General features: G+C 38.3%; 1 protein-coding gene across 4 annotated transcripts in view; it reads left to right on the top strand.

Annotated features, from left to right (window-relative positions):
• USP33 (ubiquitin specific peptidase 33) overlaps positions 1–22,740 on the top strand; it is a 48,791-nt gene that overhangs the window by 940 nt on the left and 25,111 nt on the right. For all 4 annotated transcript variants that reach the window (XM_065673622.1, XM_065673621.1, XM_065673623.1 and 1 more), the window contains exons 2-8: positions 9,751–9,814; positions 10,247–10,352; positions 11,394–11,447; positions 13,526–13,588; positions 16,004–16,156; positions 18,423–18,522; positions 21,120–21,189. In XM_065673622.1, coding sequence (XP_065529694.1) covers positions 9,813–9,814; positions 10,247–10,352; positions 11,394–11,447; positions 13,526–13,588; positions 16,004–16,156; positions 18,423–18,522; positions 21,120–21,189 — 548 coding nt within the window. In that variant the 5' untranslated portion in view covers positions 9,751–9,812. The remainder of the gene's footprint in view (positions 1–9,750; positions 9,815–10,246; positions 10,353–11,393; positions 11,448–13,525; positions 13,589–16,003; positions 16,157–18,422; positions 18,523–21,119; positions 21,190–22,740) is intronic.

The raw sequence follows: 22,740 nt of genomic DNA, 5'->3' as shown, positions 1-22,740 counted from the left end.
GCGCCCTTCCGTGAGGTATCTACACGGTTAGATCACCATGTACGAGGGATGAAATAGATTGGAGAAAAAAGTCTGGTATAGCACTCAGTGGAAAATCACTGTGGACTTCGCCTGCGAGCCTGGGTTAGGAAAAATCCTCTTACGGCCATAAAGGTCAGCTAATGGGTTTTAGAGTTGGGGTTTAAAGTCGTGGAAGAAAAACACGAATGGACAGTCTGTATGCTCTGAAAGGCAGTATAAATTGAAAAATGTTTAACCCTGTAAGAGAACATAGCTTTAACTTCAGTATTTTTTGTATATCCTGTTCTTCTGGAAACTATTTTGTGACAGGCAAAACCACCCCAAAACCCTCTAATGAAAGCCACTTAAAAAAATTGTGTCTTGCTTCAGTGGATAGCTGTTGGTGCCTGAAGAGAAGGACCAGGTGTCTTTCACCAGCTTGCTGAGCCTGCTTTTGTCGTTTACTGGGAAATACCAGGTTTTATTCTAAATAGACAAAATAAGCTTCCTACCAGATTGGTGCTGTCTTTTAAATATGATACTCTTGTTTAGAGTTGATAGACTTAAAAAAGATAGGAATAGGGAGGGATGAGAGATGAAGATCAAAACCACCTACTGATTAACAGAATGCCAAAGAATTTAGTATGTGAAATTAACCTTAATATTATATATTTTTTTGGGGGGTGGGGGTGGGGGTATTGGAACTAGATGATCTTAAGGTCCTTTCCAACTGTAACTATTCTATGATTCTATTTCTTAACCTAAGAAGACTGTTCTCAAGTTTGGCAAAAGTATTACTCATGTGCATTGTTAAGCAGAACTAATTTCTGTAATAAATTGTCAATCCAGTAAAGTTTTTAAAGAGCAACACAGTTCTTCAGAAAATTGGTAGGAAAACGTACAGCTTAAAAATCTGAATAGGTAGGTCTGAGGGTGTATCTTCAATGGGCATGTACAGTATGGAGTAAGTGCTGGTGGGTTTTATCTGAATTGTGAAGAATGTCTATATGATAAGTACTTACTGAAGTTCCAGAGCTCTTTAGTATTCCAAGTAACAACATTGCACCTCTGTGTCACTACGACTTTGTTGCCATAAAATGAATATAGTTGTTAATTTTTTCCAGTGCATAGCTTGTAAAATAACTTTGAGTGCAAATAATCCTGAACTTAGTTTATTGGTTTGATATGCTGTTATTCAGACTCGTACAGACAAAATAATAAAAGCCTGTAATGAAGATACAATTACTGCTTCAAGTAATTGCTGCTTTCACAATAATCCTTCACAATAATCCTTTTATTCTTAAAATAATCTACCAGCATTTGCTTACTGAACTAAAAAAAAGGTCTGTTAAAATGGCTTCATATTAGAGATATCAGTGGAATAAGGATACATACTTGTCTATTTCAACAGTTGTTGAAATTTTAATTACTGTAACTAGGCAGATAACTTAAAATCTGTTATGCTTCTTTAGGAAATATTATGCTCCCTGTAAGAGCCTAATACCATTTGCAAGATCAGTTGAATTCTTTTAGTGTTTAATGGGATTTTTCTGCATGGATGGTAGGTCTTCTGTGGTGTGCATCACGTAAGTCTCTGCTGTGGAATTCTGCTGAGTAATAATTTAGGTTGCTGATCACCTCCGTTGCCGAGGTGAGTAGCTCAAGGGAGGACGCCTTCAGCACCTGAGCAGGGGGAAGCTCAGCGCCCAGGAGCCTCAACTCGGAGCAGGAGGAGCCACCGAGGGAGCCTCAAGCCCTCGACAGGACTTGCTCCGGAGCCGGCAGCTCCGTGACGCGAGCGGGGACTCACAGGGGGCGGAGCCAGGAGCAGCGGCACCAGCCCTGAGTGGGTAAAAACCCGCCCCAGGGAGCACGGGGTGCAGACGTGGTGCAGCGGTTTGTGCAGGCGGGCGAGCGGGATGGTGAACACTCGCCTCATGGCCAGGGCCGGGAGCTCTGCTCTGGCTGCCCCGTGGTGGCCAGCGTAGGCACCCAGACAGAGCCGATGAGAGGGGAGGCTGCAGTGCAGCGCTCGGGGTGCAGAGGGTGCCTGCACTGGTCTGGTGAGGGGAGGGTGCGCGATGGGCAGGGCTGCACTCGGTGAGCTCGGTGGAGGCCCTCGTGCAGCAGGGACTGAGCTGCGGGACGCTGTCAATAGGCTCAAAGATGCCAGGGAAGCTGAGAAGAAGCAGGACTGTTTGCTACAGGGCCAGACTGTGCGGGGGTCTCAAGTGTCCATCATAGCTCATGCAGGAAAGAAGGAGGCCGTTAACCCAGGAAGCTGGGAACTAGTAACAAAAAAAAAAAAAAACACCCAAAAAAACCAAACAAACAAAAAAAAAAACCAACAAAAGAAGGAGGAAGAGGACAATTAAAGGCAAGGGGCTTCCTCCTAAATCTGATGTCCCCACCCAGAACAGCTTTGCAGTTCTGCAGGGAGCTAATGAGGAAACACACTCGCATCATTGAATAAGTGGCTGATGCACTGGTAAAGAAGGTCACTACTGGTGCTGCTAGGAAGAAGTGTTGGGTCGTAGTACCAGGGGACTCTACTTTGAAAGGCACAGAGGCACCCATCTTTTGGCCTGACCCAGTCTTAAGGGAGGTGTGTTGCTTACCACGGGCTTGGATCAGGGATGTTGCAGAGAGGCTGCCTGATCTAGTAAGTCCCACTGACGATTACTCACTTCTAGTCGTCCATGTGGGTGCTACTGACTAGACAGCAGTAGCGCGAAGAACATTAACTACAGAACCCTGGGAGAGGTGGTTAGGGGCTCTGGTGCTCAAATAGTCTTTTCATCAATTCTCCAGGATAAAGGGGAGGACCTTAAAAAGCTTAGGTGTTTTTGGCATGTTAATAAATAGTTAGAATGGTGGTGCTGTAGTCAGGGTTTTGGGTATCTAGAACATGGGACTCAATTTGGGAGGCCAGGTGTACTGGGGGCTGATGGAGCTGGTCTGACAATGAAGGGGAAGAGAGGTTTTGGTAGGAGGCCTGCCAGGCAGGTCAAGAAAGCTTTAAACTAGATGTGTTGGGGGAGGGGTACATCATTCCATCCCAACACTCCCAGTTAGTTGCCAGCACCTATAATAAATGCTTGGAGCAATGCAGAGATATTTTAGCCGCTCCAGCCAATGAGCCGGCTTCATTTCGAGCTCAGCTCAGATGCCTCTATGCAAATGCCATAGTATGGGGAACAAACAAGAGGAATTAGAGATGTGTGCCTATGGGGATATGATATAATAGGTATCACAGAAACATGGTGGGATGGCTCCTATGACTAGAGTGTTGGAGGTTACAGGCTCTTTAGAAAAGACAGGCCCAGCAGATGGGGAGGGGGAGTTGCCCTTTATGTTAGGGATAGGCTGGAGAGTATGGAACTCTGTCTGGGGACAGGTTTTGTGGGTCAGGGTTAAAGGGAGAACAGTGATGGGAGACATTACTGTGAGGACCTGTTACAGAGCACCTGATCAAGAGGACTCTGTGGATGAAGCGCTGTATAGATAGACAGGAACAGCCTCATGCTCGCAGGCCCTTGTCCTTATGGGAGACCTCAACCACCCTGATATCTGTTGGAGGGATGATGCAGCCTGGCATGAGCAATCCAGGAGGTTCCTCAACTGTGTGGAAGACAAATTCCTTCTGCAAGTGATAGAGGAGCCGACAACGAGAGGTGCCCTGCTTGACCTCCTGCTCACCAACAGCGAGGGGCTGGTTGGAAATGTAACACTCCAGGGCAGCCTTGGTTGTAGCGATCATGAGATGGTTGGGTTTGAGATCCTCAGGACAGTGAGAAGAGCATGCAGCAATCTCACCGCCATGAACTTCAAGAGAGCAGACTTCGGCCTCTTCAGGACCCTGCTTAGTAAGGTTCCATGGGATATAGCCGTAGAGGGCAGGGGTACCCAATACTGCTGGTTGATATTCAAGGATCACCTACTGCAGCTCAGGAGTGTTGCATCCTGACTAGAAGGAAGTGAGCAGGAGGGCCAGGAGACCTCCTTGGATGGAGAAGGAGCTGCTGAGGAAACTTAAGAGGGGAAAAATAGGTTTATAAAAGGTGGAAGCAAGGACAGGCAGCCTGGGAAGAAAACAGGGATGTTGTCCGGAAATCTAGGGACCAGGTTAGGAAAGCTAAGGCCCAGTTGGAATTAAACTTGGCTAGGGACGTTAAGGATAACAGGAAGGGATTCTGTAGGTATGTAGCAAAAAAAAGAAAGACTAGGAACAATGTGGGCCCTCTCCAGAAGCTATCAGGACAACTGGCTGCCCTGGATTTGGAGAAGGCTGAGGTTCTTAATGACTTCTTTGCCTCGGTCTTCACTGGCAAATGCTATGAGCACGCCGCCCAAGTCGTGGAAGACAGATGCAGGCACTGTGAGAATTAAGACCTTGGGTCCACTGTAGGAGAGGATCTGGTTTGAGACCATCTTAAGAACCTGAATGTACACATGTCCATGAGAAATGGAGAAATCCATTTGTGAGTCCTGATGGAGCTGGTGAATGAAGTTCCTAAGCCACTGTCCATCATGTTTGAAAAATCATGGCAGTCAGGTGAGGTTCCTGATGACTGGAAAAAGGGAAATATAACCCCAGTTTTCAGGAAGGGGAAAATGGATGACTCGGGGAACTACAGACAAGTCAGTCTCACCTCTGTGCCTGGCAAAATCTTGGAGCACATTCTCCTGGAAGGCATGCTAAGGCATGTGAAAAACAAGGTGCTTGGTGACAGCCAGCATGGCTTCACTAAGGGGAAATCCTGCCTGACCAATTTGGTGGCCTTCTATGATGGGGCTATGGAAATGATGGACGGAGTAGAGCAGTTGACGTCATCTACCTGGACTTGTGCAAAATGTTTGACATTGTCCCACACAACATCCTTGTCTCTAAATTGGAGAGACATCAATTTGATGGGAGGACCACTTGGTGGATAAAGAACTGGCTGGATGGCCTCACACAAAGAGTTGTGGTCAAAGGCTCAATGTCCTGCTGGAGACCAGTAACGAGTGGTGTCCCTCAGGGATTGGTGTTGGGACCAGTCTTGTTCAACATCTTTGTCAGTGACATGGACAGTGGGATTGAGTGCTCCCTCAGCAAGTTTGCTGATGACACCAAGCTGTGTGGTTCGGTTGATACGCTGGAGGGAAGGAATGCCACCCAGAGGCACCTTGACACGCTTGTGAGGTGGGCTGATGCCACTCTTATGAAGTTTAACCATGCCAAGTGCAAGGTCCTACTCCTGGGTCGGAGCAATCCCAGGCACAACTACAGGTTTGGCAGAGAAGAGATTCAGAGTGGCCCTGTGGAGAAGGACTTGGGGGTGTTGGTCGATGAGAAAATGGACACGAGCCAGCTTCAGTGTGTTCTCACAGCGCAGAAAGCCAACCGTATCCTGGGCTGCATCAAAAGGAGCGTGACCAGCAGGTCGAAGGAGGTGATCTTGCCCCCCTACTCTGCTCTCGTGAGACCTCTCTTTTGGAGTATTGTGTGCAGTTGTCGTGTCCTCAACATAAAAAGGACACGGAACTGTTGGAACGAGTCCAGAGGAGGGCCACGAGGCTGATCAGGGGACTGGAGCACCTCCTGTATGAAGACAGGCTGAGAAAGTTTGGGCTGTTCAGCCTGGAGAAGAGAAGGCTGCGTGGAGACCTCATAGCAGCCTTCCAGAATCTGAAGGGGGCCTGGAACGATGCTGGGGAGGGGACTCTTAAATAGAGACTACAGTGAAAGGGCAAGGGGTAACTGGTTAAATGTTAAACAGGAGTTTAGATTGGATATAAGGAAGAAGATCTCTCACTGTGAGGGTGGTGAAGCCCTGGAATGGGTTGCCCAAGGAAGCTGTGAATGCTTTATCCCTGGTGGTGTTCAAGGCCAGGTTGGACCTTGGTGATATGGTTTAGAGTGTGATGTCCCTGCCCATGGCAGGGGGTTGGAACTTGATGATCTTAAGGTCCTTTCCAGCTTTCCAACCCTAACTATTCTATTATTCTATGATGCTTTAAATTACGGTTCACATTTCTCTGGGGACAAATTGGTTTTTTTTTCTTGGTGAATGAGAGAATAAACAGGAACAATCCCCTCCCCCGTTCCCCCTCCCCCAAACTGAAGTTCAAGATAAGAGTTACAGGGGTGTTTTTGGCTTTTTTTTTCCTTTGAAATATTACTGTGTAGGCATGCGGTAAGCAAAAATGTGCTAGAAGTCCTTATTTTGAAGTTGAATATGTAGTATGTATTATGTGTATGTATGTAGTAATAGTACATATTATGTAATGTAGTATTCTAGTAATATAGTATATATATTATATATAGTATGTATAGTAATACTGCATATTATGTAGTATGTATTATATATATGTAGTATGAATATCTGTTATAGTTGAATGATGTAGTATGATGCATTGAGTTATGTGGGCTGAAACAAACCTTTCAGTGGAGACAATGAAGAGGCTGGCAATAGATTGTAGAGTTCTCTCCCAGATATATGGGAAGCATTTGATGAGAAGCTTATTGCATGAATACGATAATGAATCGTTAGTGTGAAAACTTGAGTTCTAATCCCAGTCAAGTTTTACTTCATTGTTAGCCTCACAGTGAAACAAGAGTATTTCTTGTATCCTGTATAATGCAGGTCCATGGTTTTCAGCTTGTGATTTTTTTCTAAGGTTCCTGTGAGACCACAGAATGCTTCTGAAGTGACCACTGGACACATGATTGCTGTCTAGAAAATTGTTATTGAGACAGGAATTCTTAGAGTTCTGCAATGTGAGAAAGGCTGAAATCACTGATATAGATCCTTTCCAAAGGCTTTCTCTGTAATATAAAAACTTTTGGTTCAGGAAGCCTCAGAACTGCCAAGTACTCAGGGAAATTATTTATTCTTGTAAAATATTTATTCTTCACAGAATCACAGAATCCCAAGGGTTGGAAGGGACCTCAAAAGATCATCTAGTCCAACCCCTCCGCAAGAGCTGGGTAACCTACAGTACATCACACAGGAACTTGTCCAGGCGGGCCTTGAATATCTCCAGTGTAGGAGACTCCACAACACCCCTGGGCAACCTGTTCCAGTGCTCTGTCACTCTTACAGTAAAAAAGTTCTTCCTGATGTTAACGTGGAACTTCCTATGCTCCAGTTTACACCCATTGCCCCTTGTCCTATCACTGGATATCACTGAAAAAAGCCTAGCTCCATCATCCTGACACCTACCCTTTACATATTTGTAAACATTGATGAGGTCACCCCTCAGTCTCCTCTTCTCCAAGCTAAAGAGACCCAGCTCCCTCAGCCTCTCCTCATAAGGGAGATGTTCCACTGCCTTAATCATCTTTGTGGCTCTGCGCTGGACTCCTTCAAGCAATTCCCTGTCCTTCTCGAACAGGATGTCTTCTTTTGGTCCGTGGCAGAAATAGGATATTGGGCTAAATAGACCTTTCATCTGACGCAGTAGAGCTGTTCATATGAGGTATCTAGGTACTTTACCAGTGCAAACTATCACGTATCACTGGGGGCATGAAATGGGGTTATGCTCCAGCTTCAGAAGAGGAGTCTAAAATGGAATGTAAGAGAAACTACATAAGTAGATTATTTTTAATTACTGCATGTGTGAAGAAGCAACTTTAGGATGAGGTCAGCGCAATGCAGAAGCCTGTGAAAAAGAGAATGTGATAATGAGATACATGGGTAGAGGAAGATAAGCAATCTTTTTGAGATAGAGTAGGAAGTGGTGAAATGAAGGAAGGGCAGTGAGCAAGGGAGGGGCTTACTCTGGGCTTGCTAGGACTTTCAGAGATGAAGGATGAATCATGGTTTTGAAATTAATTATACAGTTTAAGGCTTTAATATGAAGTTTTACAAAATGTGTTACCACAGCGAAGTATATTAAGCTGCCAAGGTCATGGCAGTACACTGAGCTATCATGGTCGCTTACAGGGTGGAAGGAAGTGTGTAAAAATTCTGTTAATAGAAAGTGAAAGGCCATTCAGCTTTGCCAATGTAATAACATATAAAGAATCAGTAACATTAAGTAGACTTCTACAAAGGATGTTCTGCCATATGGACAGGGATAGGGACCACATCTGTGCGGCATGAGTTTCATCATGTTTTGGTCTTTCTCATCATTATTATGAGAAGTGAGATGCAGACTGCACCAATAAACAGAACCTGCTATGGGCAGAAGTCCTGGGGCTGGGTTTGTTCAGCACTGCAGGTCTGGATTTGTGTAGTTCCAGGTGTGAAAAGTAGCTATTAAATACAAATCTGGTAGCATGAGGTAAAGTCTTCATTCATTGCTTTGTAGTACTTGGAATAATGCAGTCAGAAAGCTTCTTACATGGAAAAAAGAAGTAAGCCTAAAGCTTTCCTAATCCATTGTACAAGTCTTTTTAAAGCCCTTGTGTTAAATCAGCATTAATGCACACTGAATTTCTTTCAAGGTTGTCAGGGCTTTATTTGAAACTCCCTTGTACATATTTAATGTTTTAACAGGCCTTGCAAAATGTGAAAAAAGAAGCATGCATTAATGTTTCCATTTCTGTTCTGAAAAGGAGCTTTACAGTGCAGAGCAACATGCTGATGTGACTGAGGTTGAGGAGGTTTGGCCTGAAAAAAAGTAGTTTTTATATTTGAAGTGTCTTTCACATAGATTACACATGGACACTGAACTGAGGAAATACTTCTCCATCTGCAGCATATATTTGAGTAATGCTTTCTAAATGTCATACCACTGGTCCAGGAAGAGAATTTAGACTTCATCTTGAAAAGAATACTGAATTATTAATTTACTGTAATATTTCCAGTCTTGTGAGATAAGTTCTTTAATATTTTATTGAACAGCTGTCAACATGATATTCAAAAACACTGAAAGATACACACACATAATTGAGTATATATATATTTCTGTATAATGCACAAGATGATATATATATTTTTAATATATAAATAAAATATATTTAAGTATATAGATGCAGTTATATACATGCATATCTATAATAAATTATAAAAAATATTTTATATTACTCCTATACAAATAATACACAATACTTCTATATTATTTGTAAAGGAATGTTTATAGGAATAATGTAGACTATTTATACATATACATGCACATATATAAACATCCCCATTTGATGACCAGAGGGAACTGAAATGACTCTTGATTCAAAGCTGTCTTATTGCAAGGCAATGAAAGCAAAGACCAAGTCAAAGATAGATTGAAAGTTTACTGGGAAGTGTGTCCTAGTTATCTAGTAGGCTAAGTTTGGTTTCCCACATGCTGTCAAAGCCCCATGTTACTTAATAATCAAGGGTGTTATTGGTCATACAGTGGAAAGAGCAAACCTAAACCTGCCAAAGCAAGCAGGTGAAGTGGAAAGGGGTGCTGATAATGGTGCTGAAGGCTATAAATAGATCACGGAGTGTGCTTCACTAAGTTAGGATAGAAGTTTAGGTGCAAGTCCTGATAAAAGAATGATAGATTGGGCAGATAATAATTGATCAAAGAAAGCTCAAGATTTCTTGGGATTTAGAGAGGTTGAGATATCAATAGTAATTAAGTGATAAAACGAACAAAGTTCTTGGAAGGTTCTTATCTGCATGTGGCAATTGGAGTATTTATGCAAAGACAATGTTACTGAGTTCTGTGTTTTCTTTCTGTAGAGCGTCATGGCTTTCTGTGCAACTATCAAAATGGTAATGACAAATTGACTGTATTTAGCATTCTTTTTCTGATAAGTTTCTTTGTCTGCCTCAGAGGCCTTGTATGGAGAGAGAGAACTCAAACAAAAGAAGAGCTCACCCAGTGTTCAGTGCTACATGTGAGTTGCAAGTTTCAGTTTGCTTTTGGTATATCATATACCTGGGTATAGAATGTGCCTTTGTAAATAAATAAAAGCAAGATAAAGTTTCCTTCTCCTTTGACAAACAAGTAGTGCATTTTAGCCCTCACAGCTTCAGCACCCTTCAGGAGCGTTGCATAAGATCTCAGGAAGTTAAATAATTAATCCAAACCAGCTTTGCTCCACTCTGGGGATTTAGAAGTCAGCTGTGTTTAATTTCAACTATTGGATTATCTTACTGTTAATGAAGTTATTTATACTAACTTACTTTAGAAAGGTGCATTCTTTTAAAAGTTATGTGTATGTTGCATGTTAGATATCAAATATTGCTGCCAACTGTAAGGATTGGGTTTTTCCCATTCTTTCTTCTGTTGACAAGTGTTTCTCTGCTCTTGCAAATCCTGTCTACAGGATCATAGAAAATACAGCTTCTAAAATGTCATCACCCAGTGGCAATTGCCCACACTTGGAATCAGTTGGTGAAATAACAAAAGAGGAGTTGATACAGAAATCTCATGTGAGTTATAGCAGCTTACTTTCTTCCTAACACAGTTAACTCTGGTCATATATTTTAGCTACATATCTTGTCATGTATTATTAGTTATAAGATGCATTTAAGTGTTAACCATTGAGAAAATATTCTCTACTAGAATAGCAAGGTTTAAATGAAGTGCAGGAAGAATTATGGTCTTGATAAAACTGAAAAAATATTTTTTGGTACTTATCTGTCCCAGCAGTGTTTTCCAGAGCAAGTAATATTTTAATGAAATTATTAGTTAAAAGAGTTAGCATAACAGCAAGATGAGCTTTATTTTCAGACACTGACGTATCAGTTATTTGGAATGTTAATGTAATATAGTATAACTGAATTGGCTCCAAGTACAAACTCTAACAAAGAAATTTATGCTTAAGTTTTGTTGGACAGCAGTTCACTTTTTGATGGAGGAGCCACAGTTTGAGAAACTGCCCCTCCTTGAACTCTTGGTTTCCAACTAGTATTAATAAATGGAACAATTAAAGATCTTGTAACCCATTTTAGTAGCTGGGAGGTGTCCATGGCGTTAAATTTCTTTATCTGAAAAGTGTAATAGTGAATTTGCTGCCGAGGGGTATAGCATTTCTCTAATGTTGCATCTTTTTTGTAAAGCTTTGCAGGTAATGTCGACTTTCTGCAAACAGAAATATGCAGTTGTTACAAGTTCTATCACTGCCATTTCTTTTTATAAAAAATTTATGGGAAAGACCAGTTTTGATTTTTTCTTATTTTATTTTTCTTTATAATAATGTGGCATGATATATGTTTATGCTTTATTCAGAAGAACAATTTTGGGTTTAAAATAAAAACTCAGATCTAAGTTGTTAGTAGAAAAATGTGCTCATTTTAGGATTATGAAGCAACCCAAAAATTGTTCTGGCTATCAATACATCATTTGTTTTGTCTTTGAATTATTCAACTGGTACTGAGCTTTCAGTGTTTTTTCTTGTTTTGTCTAGAAGTTGTGGCTTACTAGTGAAAGTAAATTACATAATACTTTGCTTGTGTGTGTAACTTTACTAGGGCACTTGTCAGGACTGTAAAGTCAGAGGACCCAACCTTTGGGCGTGCTTAGAGGTAAGTTATCCTTTTCTATAGTAGGATCCTTTTCTAGTAATCTGTAGATAAAGTTGATAGCTTTTTTTTTTTTTAAAGAAAACAACTATAATGAAGTTCTTTAGTTTCTTCAAGTTATTATTTTAAAGCAAAACCTGTTATGCAGTTCTTTATTTTTGAAATTATGTACCCTCTGTCAGGTACCTATTTCTTGTAGTTTAACAATATTGAGTAACCTTTAAGGTTTCTTCCTGAGTTACGATATTTTTTAGCTCTTTAAAAACCGGAAGAATATATTTACTCTTTTCTCCATGTATGTAGATCTTAAGAATAAGATATTATTCTGAAACAAAGTTTAGTGTACAGAGTTTTTCTGTAAGTCTCTTAGCATTTGTAATAATAATATCTAGCAATAAATGTTGATTTTTTTTTTTAGCATAAAAATACATTCTGACTTTTGTATTCTTAAGCAAAACAAACCCACATTATTTTAAAATTTGTCGTTTATATAAACATTCTTCAAACTTTGTATGCTTTTTTTTTTTACAGTCTTTACAATGGATATAGTTCTTTAGTTCTTATTGAAATAAGCTTTTGTCTTACGCTTCTCACTGTCTACAAAACATGTAGTTTTCAGTGTATTAAAAAAAAAAAAAAACAGCTCTGAAAATGTTGCTTCTGATTGATCTGATACCAACGGGAAAATATGTAGCTAATTTATTTCGTAAATGTCTCATGAGTTCTTCAGACATACAGCTGTTTCCAGAGACTGAAATTCTGCTCTCATAGGATTGACTTAATATATTGGCAACTACTGTCTAAGTCGTGTCATGAAGATTTCTAGGCTGAGATGCCAACCTTTAGGTGTATGCATGAGGATTTTTAAAAATCTACTTCATTAGTTTCCTTTTAGTGGAGTATGGTAAGAGTTAAGAGATCAGATTATATTGCTGCTTTTATCAATGAGACATAGAAATGAAAGAGGAAAGAACCAGTGTTTAATGTGTATTTCTTAGATGTTTTGAAGTTTTTAATTACATACAATAACTCTCTTGGGAGTAGGAAGAGGTGTTCAGGGACGCATCAACCTGACAGGTGGGGAAACAGTGTGAAGCTTAAAACATATTTTGTATTTCTCACTTAGAGCCCTTAAACTGTTACTGAAAAACTCAGTTTAATACCAACATTTCCATAGGAGAGTTTTGTAATTGCAGTAGGACACTTAGTGTCATGCTGTGATGTATCTCCTCTTGGATGAATTGCCATCTTGTCTTCACCTTTGTCAGTAGAAAAACATGGTGAGATCCCAGCATGTTAATTATCTGTAACTTAACAAATATCTGTGATTATTTAATATAGAAAATTGACTGTGTTCAGCTGCTATTTGATTGTATAAATTAACATGCTTAATTATATAGATAACATGCTGTACCCTCATATCTGATTGTCTTGACTCATGCAAATGAGGAATTAATGAAAATTGCTTGAAGATTGGCAGCTGCAAGATTCCACACTCAACTCAGCCAAATATATTTTGCAATTAGCACAATTAAAATCAACATTTATTTTGCACGTTATAATTAGAATGTAGTAAGTATTTAACCATATAGTGCTGCAAACATACCTAAAGGTGAAAAAACTAATAAATTATGAATTAATACTTTGAAAATATAGGCACTGCAGATAGGGGCATACAGGCATGTTTGTGTGAATGTGTCATGTTTGAGGCTGTTGCAGTTCAGTATTTTAGACACTGGGCTAACTTATTTTCTGTAACTTATCTCTGTCAAATCATGAATTGTAACAAATATGTGTTGACTTTAATAAATATATCAAAATGGGCAAAAAATTGTATTCCAAACACATTAAACATCTAACACCGCCCACCAGTGAGAGGAGTTGAGTTAAATCTTGCAGCATTCTTAGTTGCTTTAGGTGATATTTAACACTTAGTGTGCATGCCTCTTGGTTTGTATAGGACTCTGCAAGTTTGAAATATGAATGAGTTTTTTAAAGGGTTTGGCAGTATATTCCTATTCTGTAAACCTGTCTGACAACACTTTTTAATTCTGTGTATTTCCTCATGTCTTACTCAACAGAACAGATGTACATATGTTGGCTGTGGTGAATCCTATGTTGATCACAGTACTACCCATTCCCAGGTATGTACATTAGTTAGTAATACAGTTACTTGAAGCAGTGAAGTAGAGTTGGAGAACTTTTTTACTCATTTTGGTAAAGTCAGTAACCTGTGTTAATGTAACTGGAAGCTTGATTTGTTACGAATGTTGTTCATCTATAAAAGCAGGTCTTGCTAATGTAGGAGCATGCGAGTTTACAGGCTTTTTTGCAGCTGCGTTATTATGTAATTCTGACATTGTACTCTGTAAAAGAACATGGTGAAAATTAAAAGAGCAACAACAATTAGTGATGATTTTCAAGATGCATAGGCAAAAGATTTCTTGAGTACTTCCACTTGTATGAAGTATTTCACTCCAGTCTAACTTTTTACAGTTGTGGCTGCCTGATAGAAGGCAGTTGGATTAATGAAGATAAGAGCTGAACAGATGTAATGAAGTATAAATTACCAGAAACAGGTGCTTTGTTTCTGCATTATGTTCCCTTTTCCAGTGGCTACAGATGAAGAAACTTTAGACTGAGCCAGGCATGTCCTTTCCTGCTATTCCCTAATTTTTTTGATCCAGCTTGGTGGAAGCAGTGGAGTGTGTGCACTAAGTTCCCTAGCGTGTCAAATTCTGGCAAGGTTGGACAGCTTGAGTGCATCTGTTTGGGTGTTAAACTCGCTGTCTGTTCTGTGCACACACATGTACAAGCGAAACATTTGCCAAAATGAAGCAAAGGAGATGTATCATTCTCTCTTGATAAATACACTGAGGACAAAAGGATGGCAGTTTTATTAATGTGTCATTTCACAATTGCTGACTTTCCAATTAAATGAAATTCTTACTTCTACTTACAGTTTGTTGGTTGGAAAATACGTCTGAGGTTCCACACTGAGAAATTTTTGGTCCCTAAAAATGCCAACACTCCCCCCCTTGAATATGAAAATGAACAAATGGTATATATCAGGGGTTTACCAGAAATATGTTTTATGTCTGCATTTTACCACCACTCCTGATTTTTCCCCAGGCAGGGCCTTGAGAGGAGTACATTTTTCTACAAATCAATAGCGCATTAATATAAATCTATCTAAATAATATCTTTTTCTTTTTTTTTTTTTTTTAGCCAACTGTTTAAGCTGAATTACAGTTCTAAGGCTTTTACAATAGATACATATATGAGCTGCTTGTAGTTCAGTTGTAGAACAGATGGTCCCTGATTTTCTTGCTGATGATTTTATACCTCTTGGCTTTCTACAGTATTTTATTCCTGTTTTATGTGCTGTTTTAGAATGTTACTTACTTGCCAGGTAAGAAAGGGCTTGAGCAGTTTTCTTGATGACATCCTTTTCTTGATTATCCTGTTACTTAATTTCTGAATAGTGAGCCCTCTTCTGGGTTGCCTCACCCCCCAGTGAACAGCTCAATAAACTCACTGAGAGAAAAAAAGGTTGACATGAACCAGTTCATTCTGCCCACTTCAAGAAAATTAATAAGCTGTTGCTCTGAAGACTTGTAATTATTTATGCAGCTGAAGCTGCAGAATCAAGCATATTCTCATTATCAAAATTGTCTGAGATATTGATGTAATGTGATGGTTTTAAGTGGGGGGAGGGCTACTTAATGAAATTGTAGCCCACAGTTTATATTAAAAATACTGTTCTTGTACAAGGCCGTATAAAATGAGGGGAGGAGGAATTTGGGCATCCTGCAGCAGTTGCAATATTTTCCTAATTTCTAGCAAATCCCTCATTGTCTTTAAATCTGGCTGGTGCTGATATATAAAGAAGAAATACAGGAAGGATTGATAGAAATACTTGGAGAATCATAGCAACTGAGTATACAGTCTTACAGTAAGCAAAGAGGTTAAAAAAAGAAAGGTGAAAATTAGAACAATAAAAATATTCTCCCATCTGTCAAATTTTTACATTGCTTCACAGTGTGAAGCTGTCAACAGATAACTGAGTCTAGAACATATGTTTCGATATGAACACCTGGTACTGGAACTCAACTAAGATTCTTACCTTATTGTTCTGATTGATTGTTAAATAGCTTGGATTTTCTACAACGAACCTGTAGAAACAAATACTGCCCTTATTATAGAGGAGGCAGCTGCTGTTATGACCAGTAGGAGACATTCCTGGAAAACTGGTTTGTTGTGAATTGTAACGCTTCTGACAATAGGCTTTCTTCTTATTTTTGTAATTACACAGAGGCATGTCAGATATGACAATGGCTCTAAATTCTGACTGTGGTTTGCTAATTAGTGACTTGTACTAAAAATGAGTGTTGGAGAGTTTGTGCTACAATTTCAGTGATTGCTGGTTTTTAATATTCTAACATTTGTTTCATTGTTGAAAGATGTAGAATTTTAATACTTCCATTCTAGCTTGCATGTATCAGTATTTAATTATTCTAAATTTCTGAATCAAAGTTTTGATTTTTGTTCTGTTTTAGGAGACAAAACACTGTCTAACTGTCAACCTTACTACACTCCGTGTTTGGTGTTATGCCTGTAGTAAGGAAGTATTCCTGGATAGAAAATTAGGATCTCATTCTCCTCTACCAAATGCAAGACTGTCTCACCAAGCACAAGAAAATAGTGTGCAGGTATTTTTTAATCCAGTGAAACAGAAGCACCTGTAGCTTTGCATTAAGCATTGTGTCTTCCCCCAAATGAGAAACTGACTTTTTCTCCTTTCTTGTGGATGAACTTCTATTAATTTCTATTTTCATAAAATTTCTTTAAAAAGACAGTGTCCAGCTTCTATGTTCTGTCTCTGTGTACTGCATACTTCCTAAAAATGCTTTTTTCATCTTATTTTCTAATAATTTGTAATCTACATTAAACTGTAAGGTACAGAAAAAGCATAGGGTTAAAATTAAGGTCACAAGATAGGAACAGTTCACCTGTGCTTTCTCATTTCCACCTCTTGAAAATGTTATTTCCAGAGGTCACTACAGTAATTGCTGGCTAACTTTCAAGGAGCAACAAAATGCTTTCATACGTGTCTATGGATACTTGCCTAAGATACAAATTCATTCATACAACCAAGAGTATTTTTAGTGAAATATATGCTAATTGTTAATCTGATTCAGCTAGTCTTATAAGACACTCTAAAGGGATTCCTGTGGCTTAGTTTCTGAGGTTTAAACATGTCTATTCTTTAGTTTTGAGAAATTACTGAAAAGGTGTTGATTTTTGTGTATGTATATGTGTGTGGGAGAGTTTTTCTGGTGCAGTGTTATACACAAACACTCCTGAATAGTTAGGAATTTAACTACTATGCAAGAATTTACTAAGAAGGCAGTAGAAACCTGTGTATATTCTGTATGTGTGTGTAATTTCGATATAGAATGACAAATATATTGTGTTAGATACATGTGGAAAAATAGGTATCAAGCTAGAAATTAGGAGAATGCTATTAGTGTTCTGTGGCACTAGAACAGTGCCAAGAAGGAAAATACGTCCAGTGTCAGGGGTGTTCAAATTAGTTAAAACACAGGCTTAAGATTGTACTGTTTTAGATGATTATGGCATCAAAGACAAGACTTTATAAAAAATGCTTAGCTGTTCCTAACTACACATTTATTAACATTTAACATGGTAACTGATGAGTAAAATAATGAATAAAGGATTAGGTAGTATTGGAGACAAGTTAAAGGAAAAAAATTTAGCAAAGCAGACTTACACAGAGTGCTTTGAAATATGCTGTTTGCTTATCTTGTTCTCCAATTTCAACAATGTTTAGGTTTGGCTTGTTATTTTGTTACCTTCTAGTTCCCCTAGTCTTTACTAGCATTGATACTGTTCACTCTGGTAGTTTATTTTGTAGGAAAGTGCTGTCACGGAGATAGTTAGGCTGCAATTTCTTAAGTGTAAATGTCATAATGCAAATAATCTGGAAAAAATGTGTTATTTCTTTATCGCATATTTAATGGACTTATAGAAGAATGGCAGGTAACACTTAAAACTGACACAAGTGTGAGTACAATATTTCTAAAATTGCTTTGCTTGAGCTATGGAAGAGGTACCATAATGAACAGACTAGGGCTGGACAGAAAGATGGGCAGGTTTTCAATGTGTGTAGAAGGGGCATCCTTTAACATTTTCACTTTTAAGTTTAGTATTTAATATGAATGTTATCTGATAATTTTCTCATAAAATGCCACCAGCTCATTTGGAATAGTTCCATTAGAATATTATTTTTTTTTAATATCTGTTGTCCAGAATTTCTGGTGACTTGATATAAAGCTGCCTTCAGAAGTCTGAACTTCTGTTATACTTAACGTGTTCCAATCTTCAAAGGAAATGGGTATAATATACAGAAAAAACTCAGTAGAACTTATAAAGTCTGTCAAACGTTTTGTTTAGAAATTTTATTGATGTGCTTACAAAGAGCTTATCATGCAGTAGATGTCTGCCTGCCTAATACTTTGTTCTTCTATTTGTACATTTTGCTTCAAGTGCTTTCATTTGTCTTCCTTAAATGTAGTGAGCCATCTGGTGGCACATCAAAATCATATACACTGACTTTTATGTGATGATTGCTGTATTAGCTTTTCAGTGCTGGCTTATTGTATGTAATTGAAGGGAAAGAAATACTATAATTTGCTTTGTTTTGACTCTTCAGCTGTTGGCATAAAATCATGCAGTGTTGTCACTGCTAATCTGAAAACAAAAATGTGTGGTTTTCTTTAGTAAACTTTCTCAGGATAGCTGTGAAATCCTATTATTTATGTGCAGGGAGATTTCAAAATGCGTTCACATAACTTTCAGCTCCTAGATTTGTTGATGAAATTATATGTGAGCTTTAATGAAGAGGAAAATTGATAAATGCAAGTAAATATACTTTTTTTTTTTCTTCCTCATAAGGATTTTAAAATACTTAGTAATCCCACACTGAAGATTCCACTAGCAGCTGTATTTGATGACTTGGATATAGAAGTGGAAGAAGATGAGTTAAAGACTAGAGGTAATAAAAGCAAAATCCAGTGCTTTATTGACCTTTCTTGTGTTTATATGTCTCCTAGTCTTTTCTCCAGTTATATATTAACTCTTTTCTAAGTGGAAGCAATCTTCACTTACCTTCGGAACAGGGGGTGCGGTGATAAGTGCAGTGCACCTGGGCAAGCAGCAACAAAACAAAAATGCACGTTGGAGTAATTTTCAGTGTAGCTGGTGTTCTAGCCACACTGGTGAAAGTAGTTTTTTAAAAAGTATTTTTATTTTATAAAACATATAAAATGTTTTCTCTTGTCCTAAAAGGTTCTTGATTTGAATGCTGTCCTGCATTTTGCTAACCCTTTTCTGAGACTGTAGTATCCTGGTATGGGTTTCTTGGATTTTTTATTTGGTTGTTTTGGGGGGTTTTTTTGGTGTTTTGTTTTGGATTTGTGGGTTTGGGTTTTTTTCCCCTTTTCCTTTCAGTGGTGGATTTTATGCACTGCCAAACTTCCTGGTATAAAATGTTACCCTACCCTAATATTAAACTGTTGTAAAGATGAAAACGAGAGTGGATGAAACCCTGAGCAGTGAAGCCTTAATTTCTTAATTCATAAGAGAACATAATAATTATTATTTCTTATAAATCTCAGATTTTTATTGATTTTTTTTTTTTAAAGTATATGTGCATTTGTGTAACCTATTGAACTATTTTTATCTCAGCCTACAAGTGTTCTCATTTTTAGTGTTATGATTTTCTCCCCTATCCTACTATGGGGGAATAAGCGGACAGCTGTGTGGTGCTTAATAGCTGGCTGTGGTTAAACCACAGCAATGGATCTCATTTCTCCTTTACTACCTAAAGCTCTATTACCAGCTTTACCTCTCCTAAACCTGCTGGCATTGGCCAGAAAAAAACTACTTTGCCCCTTCTGTTATCTGGCACGGTCTTTCTCAATATGTCACCACCCCACTTATTTGCCATCTGCTCTTGGATCATTAAACCATGTGTTTTATTCCTAGTTAGTTTCTCCTGCCAGTGTGCTTATTTGTGTATCTTCTTGTCCTATTAATCTTTTCGGGAATGTAACTTGTATAAAAGTAATTTGCAAGTAGAATTGCATCGAAGTTCCAGTAATATAGGTGAGACTGTGTTAATACATACTTCAAATTAAAGGAAAAAAATTCTTTAGCTCCATTTTAACTTTGTTTTTAGAAATTGTTTTGAAATGCTTTTTATGAAGCAAACATTAGAATATACTTCTGCAAGAAAAATCTTTACTTGCAGCACAGCAGGCTGGAGAACTGCAGTGAGAGTGTGCTTCTGATATATCTTCTGCTGTTAAGTAAAATAAAAAAATCCTGTAACTGTTCTTACTTTCCAGTTTCAGTAAGAATGACCATCGTTTTTGTAGCGGAAATCAGAAGGGGCGTAATGCAAGTTCAAATGTAGGAAGCAGGACTATATTTCCATTCAGACAGATAGAAGAATCTTTTAAAACTTCATTTTTAAGTTTGAAAATGAAGATTGATTAATTTGAAGATTCTAAAATCTTCAATTTTAGAAAATTCAGCTGAAGTGATCAAACTGTTTTATACATATAATTTGTCTTACAATGTTTTATTTTTCTGCCACGGACTCAAATGGTTGGGGTAGGTCCTATACTTCAAGGATTGAATAGAGCCAGTGGTGTTGACTGCTGAATATATTGTTTTCCAGTCTTGTTGATTCTTTGCTTATAAATGTAACATTTTTTCATACAAAAGCAATTTTGTATGAAATTTGTATGAAATTTGTAATTATTTTAGATTATTTAAACACCTCTGTAGCTACAAATAGCAAGTATTTCAGTGTCATTTTTTTAAGTTGAGATCATGTAATAATTATGACTTGTTTAAATAGTCTCTCCTCAAATATTTAGAGAGTGTTTTCCATGACTCCATAATCACTGCAAGAATATACATGAATTGTATCTTTTACGTGTGTGGAAAAACTACATGAGTGTATCAGTAAAGAAAGTAAACAATCTGGGCTTGAAAATAAATTCTGTGGGAAAGGCTAAACTGAGCAGTCTGTGTTTCAGAGTACGCATATGTAATTGGCATAGAAAAAGACTGATTCTAGGTAATTCTGATTCTGGAATAATCACATGCTGAGTAGGTTTTGAATGTTTACTAATCTGACTGCTCACATGAACTAGAGACAGGAGAATTAAATCTTGAGAAGCTCTTGGTAGTATGGCTACAAATAAAGCATAGCAACAATTTTATTCAACAGGTAAATTATTAAGTTCAGGTAAATCATTAAGTTCAAGTAAAACATAAATATTGATAAGAGTTTCAAATTGCAATCTGCAGCTGTCATAAAACATCAAAAGTTAGTAAAATGAAATATAATCTACTTGTCTGAAGTGCTTTAGTCAGCCAAAATCAAAGCACTTAATTACTAATTCTATTTAGATTAATATTCCTTTAGGAGTCCTGTGTTTCTTTTAGTTACAACTCTGCATTATAATTGCCATCAGAAGTGTTACACAAGTATTTTAATTAGTACATATTTTCTAGGAAGTGTTTTCCTTAACATGTATTGGATTAACAGACTTGCTGAATGTTCATTCTGTTTCTCAGGTCTAACAGGATTAAAAAATATTGGAAACACTTGTTACATGAATGCAGCTTTACAAGCTCTTTCCAACTGGTAAGGAAAATTATTGTAAATGTATTTTATATTTGCTTACTCATGCATTTGGTAAGGATGGACTTAATGAATTTGAAGGGCTGCACTATTACGGAAGAGCCCATGTATTTGTTAAATCTCAGTCATATCGTACTATTGTGTTACTGACTGATGGGGAAAAAAAAGCATTATGGCATATGGGTTGCTCAGCTTTTTCCCTGTTTCATTATAGTTCTTCACTGTTCTAAATAAAAAATATATGCAGTTCTACAAATAAGAAAATCTGGTAAAAGCTTGGGTTTTCTTTTCTGTTAGAGAAGAAATCAAAGAAAATGCATAAACATAAATCCTAATTAAAAAAAAGAGAGACATGTTAAGATCAAAAGCTCCAAATTCAGTCCTTACAAACAATACATTTGGGACACTCTGTGGTAAATCATCTCAGGAACTGCTAGAATGCAAAATCTTGTCATCCATGAGGGTACCAGACAAGTTCATGAAGGAGAAATCTACAAAAGCTGAAGATATAAAAACACTAGAAATACACTTGAATATATATCATAAATACTTTGTGCATCTGCTTTTGGCTGAAATCCATGACAGGACCCAGGGCTAAGTAGACCTCACTGAGATCCTTAGTTGAGGGAGATGAGAACTAAAGAAAATCTCTTTAGAAGGTAAAAAAAGTAGACAAGGCATCTAAGAATGAGGAAGTTACTTAGTTGAGAAATTCCAAATTTTGCAGTTATTCTGGGAAATTTTTTCTTGGATGAAAATAGGTCCAATCTATTTGATGCACTGTGACTTCAAAAGGGGATTGAAGGGAATGGAGAGGGTATGTGAGTTGGCAAAACTGTATGAAGAAAACGGATAAGTCATTTAAGTATAAATTACTGACCTACAAACATAGAATCATCATAGAATCAAGGAACAGTTTGGGTTGGAAAGGTCCCTAAAGCTCATCTGATTGCATGTTCCTGCCATGGGCAGGGTCACCTTCCACTAGACCGGGTTGCTCAATGCCCCATCCAGCCTGGCCTTGAGCACTGCCAGGGGTGGGGCAGCCACAGCTTCTCTGGGCAACCTGTGCCAGTGTCTCATCACCCTCACAGGGAAGAACTTCTTCCAAATATCTAATCTAAATCTACCCTCTTTCAATTTTAAACCATTCCTGCTTGTCTGATCTCTATATGCTCTTGTAAAAAAAACATCCCTCTCCAGCTTTCTTGTAGATCCTCTTTAGGTAAAGGAAGGGCTGCTTTGAGGTCTCCCTGGAGCTGTCTGTTCTCCAGGCTAAACAACCCCAGCTCTCTCTGCCTGTATTCCTGGGAGAGGTGCTCCAGCCCACTCATTATCTTTGTGGCTGTCCTCTGGATTCATTCTAACAAGTCCACATCCTGGTTATGTTGAGGGCCTCAGAGCTGAACACAGTACTTCAGGTGGGGTTTTCATGAGGGCAGAGTAGACAGGGAAAATCACCTTGCATTTGAATCCCACAGTTCTGGTGCTCTAATAGATGTCAGTATGTGTTTGAGGAACAGTGTTGCTGTATTGCTGAAGTTGTCCTACTGG

The sequence above is a fragment of the Lathamus discolor genome, chromosome 3 (genome assembly GCF_037157495.1).
Source record: "Lathamus discolor isolate bLatDis1 chromosome 3, bLatDis1.hap1, whole genome shotgun sequence".
In the NCBI taxonomy this organism is placed as follows: domain Eukaryota; kingdom Metazoa; phylum Chordata; class Aves; order Psittaciformes; family Psittacidae; genus Lathamus; species Lathamus discolor.
The sequence above is the reverse complement of the archived record's forward strand: the minus strand, read 5'-3'. Positions and strand labels throughout refer to the sequence as shown.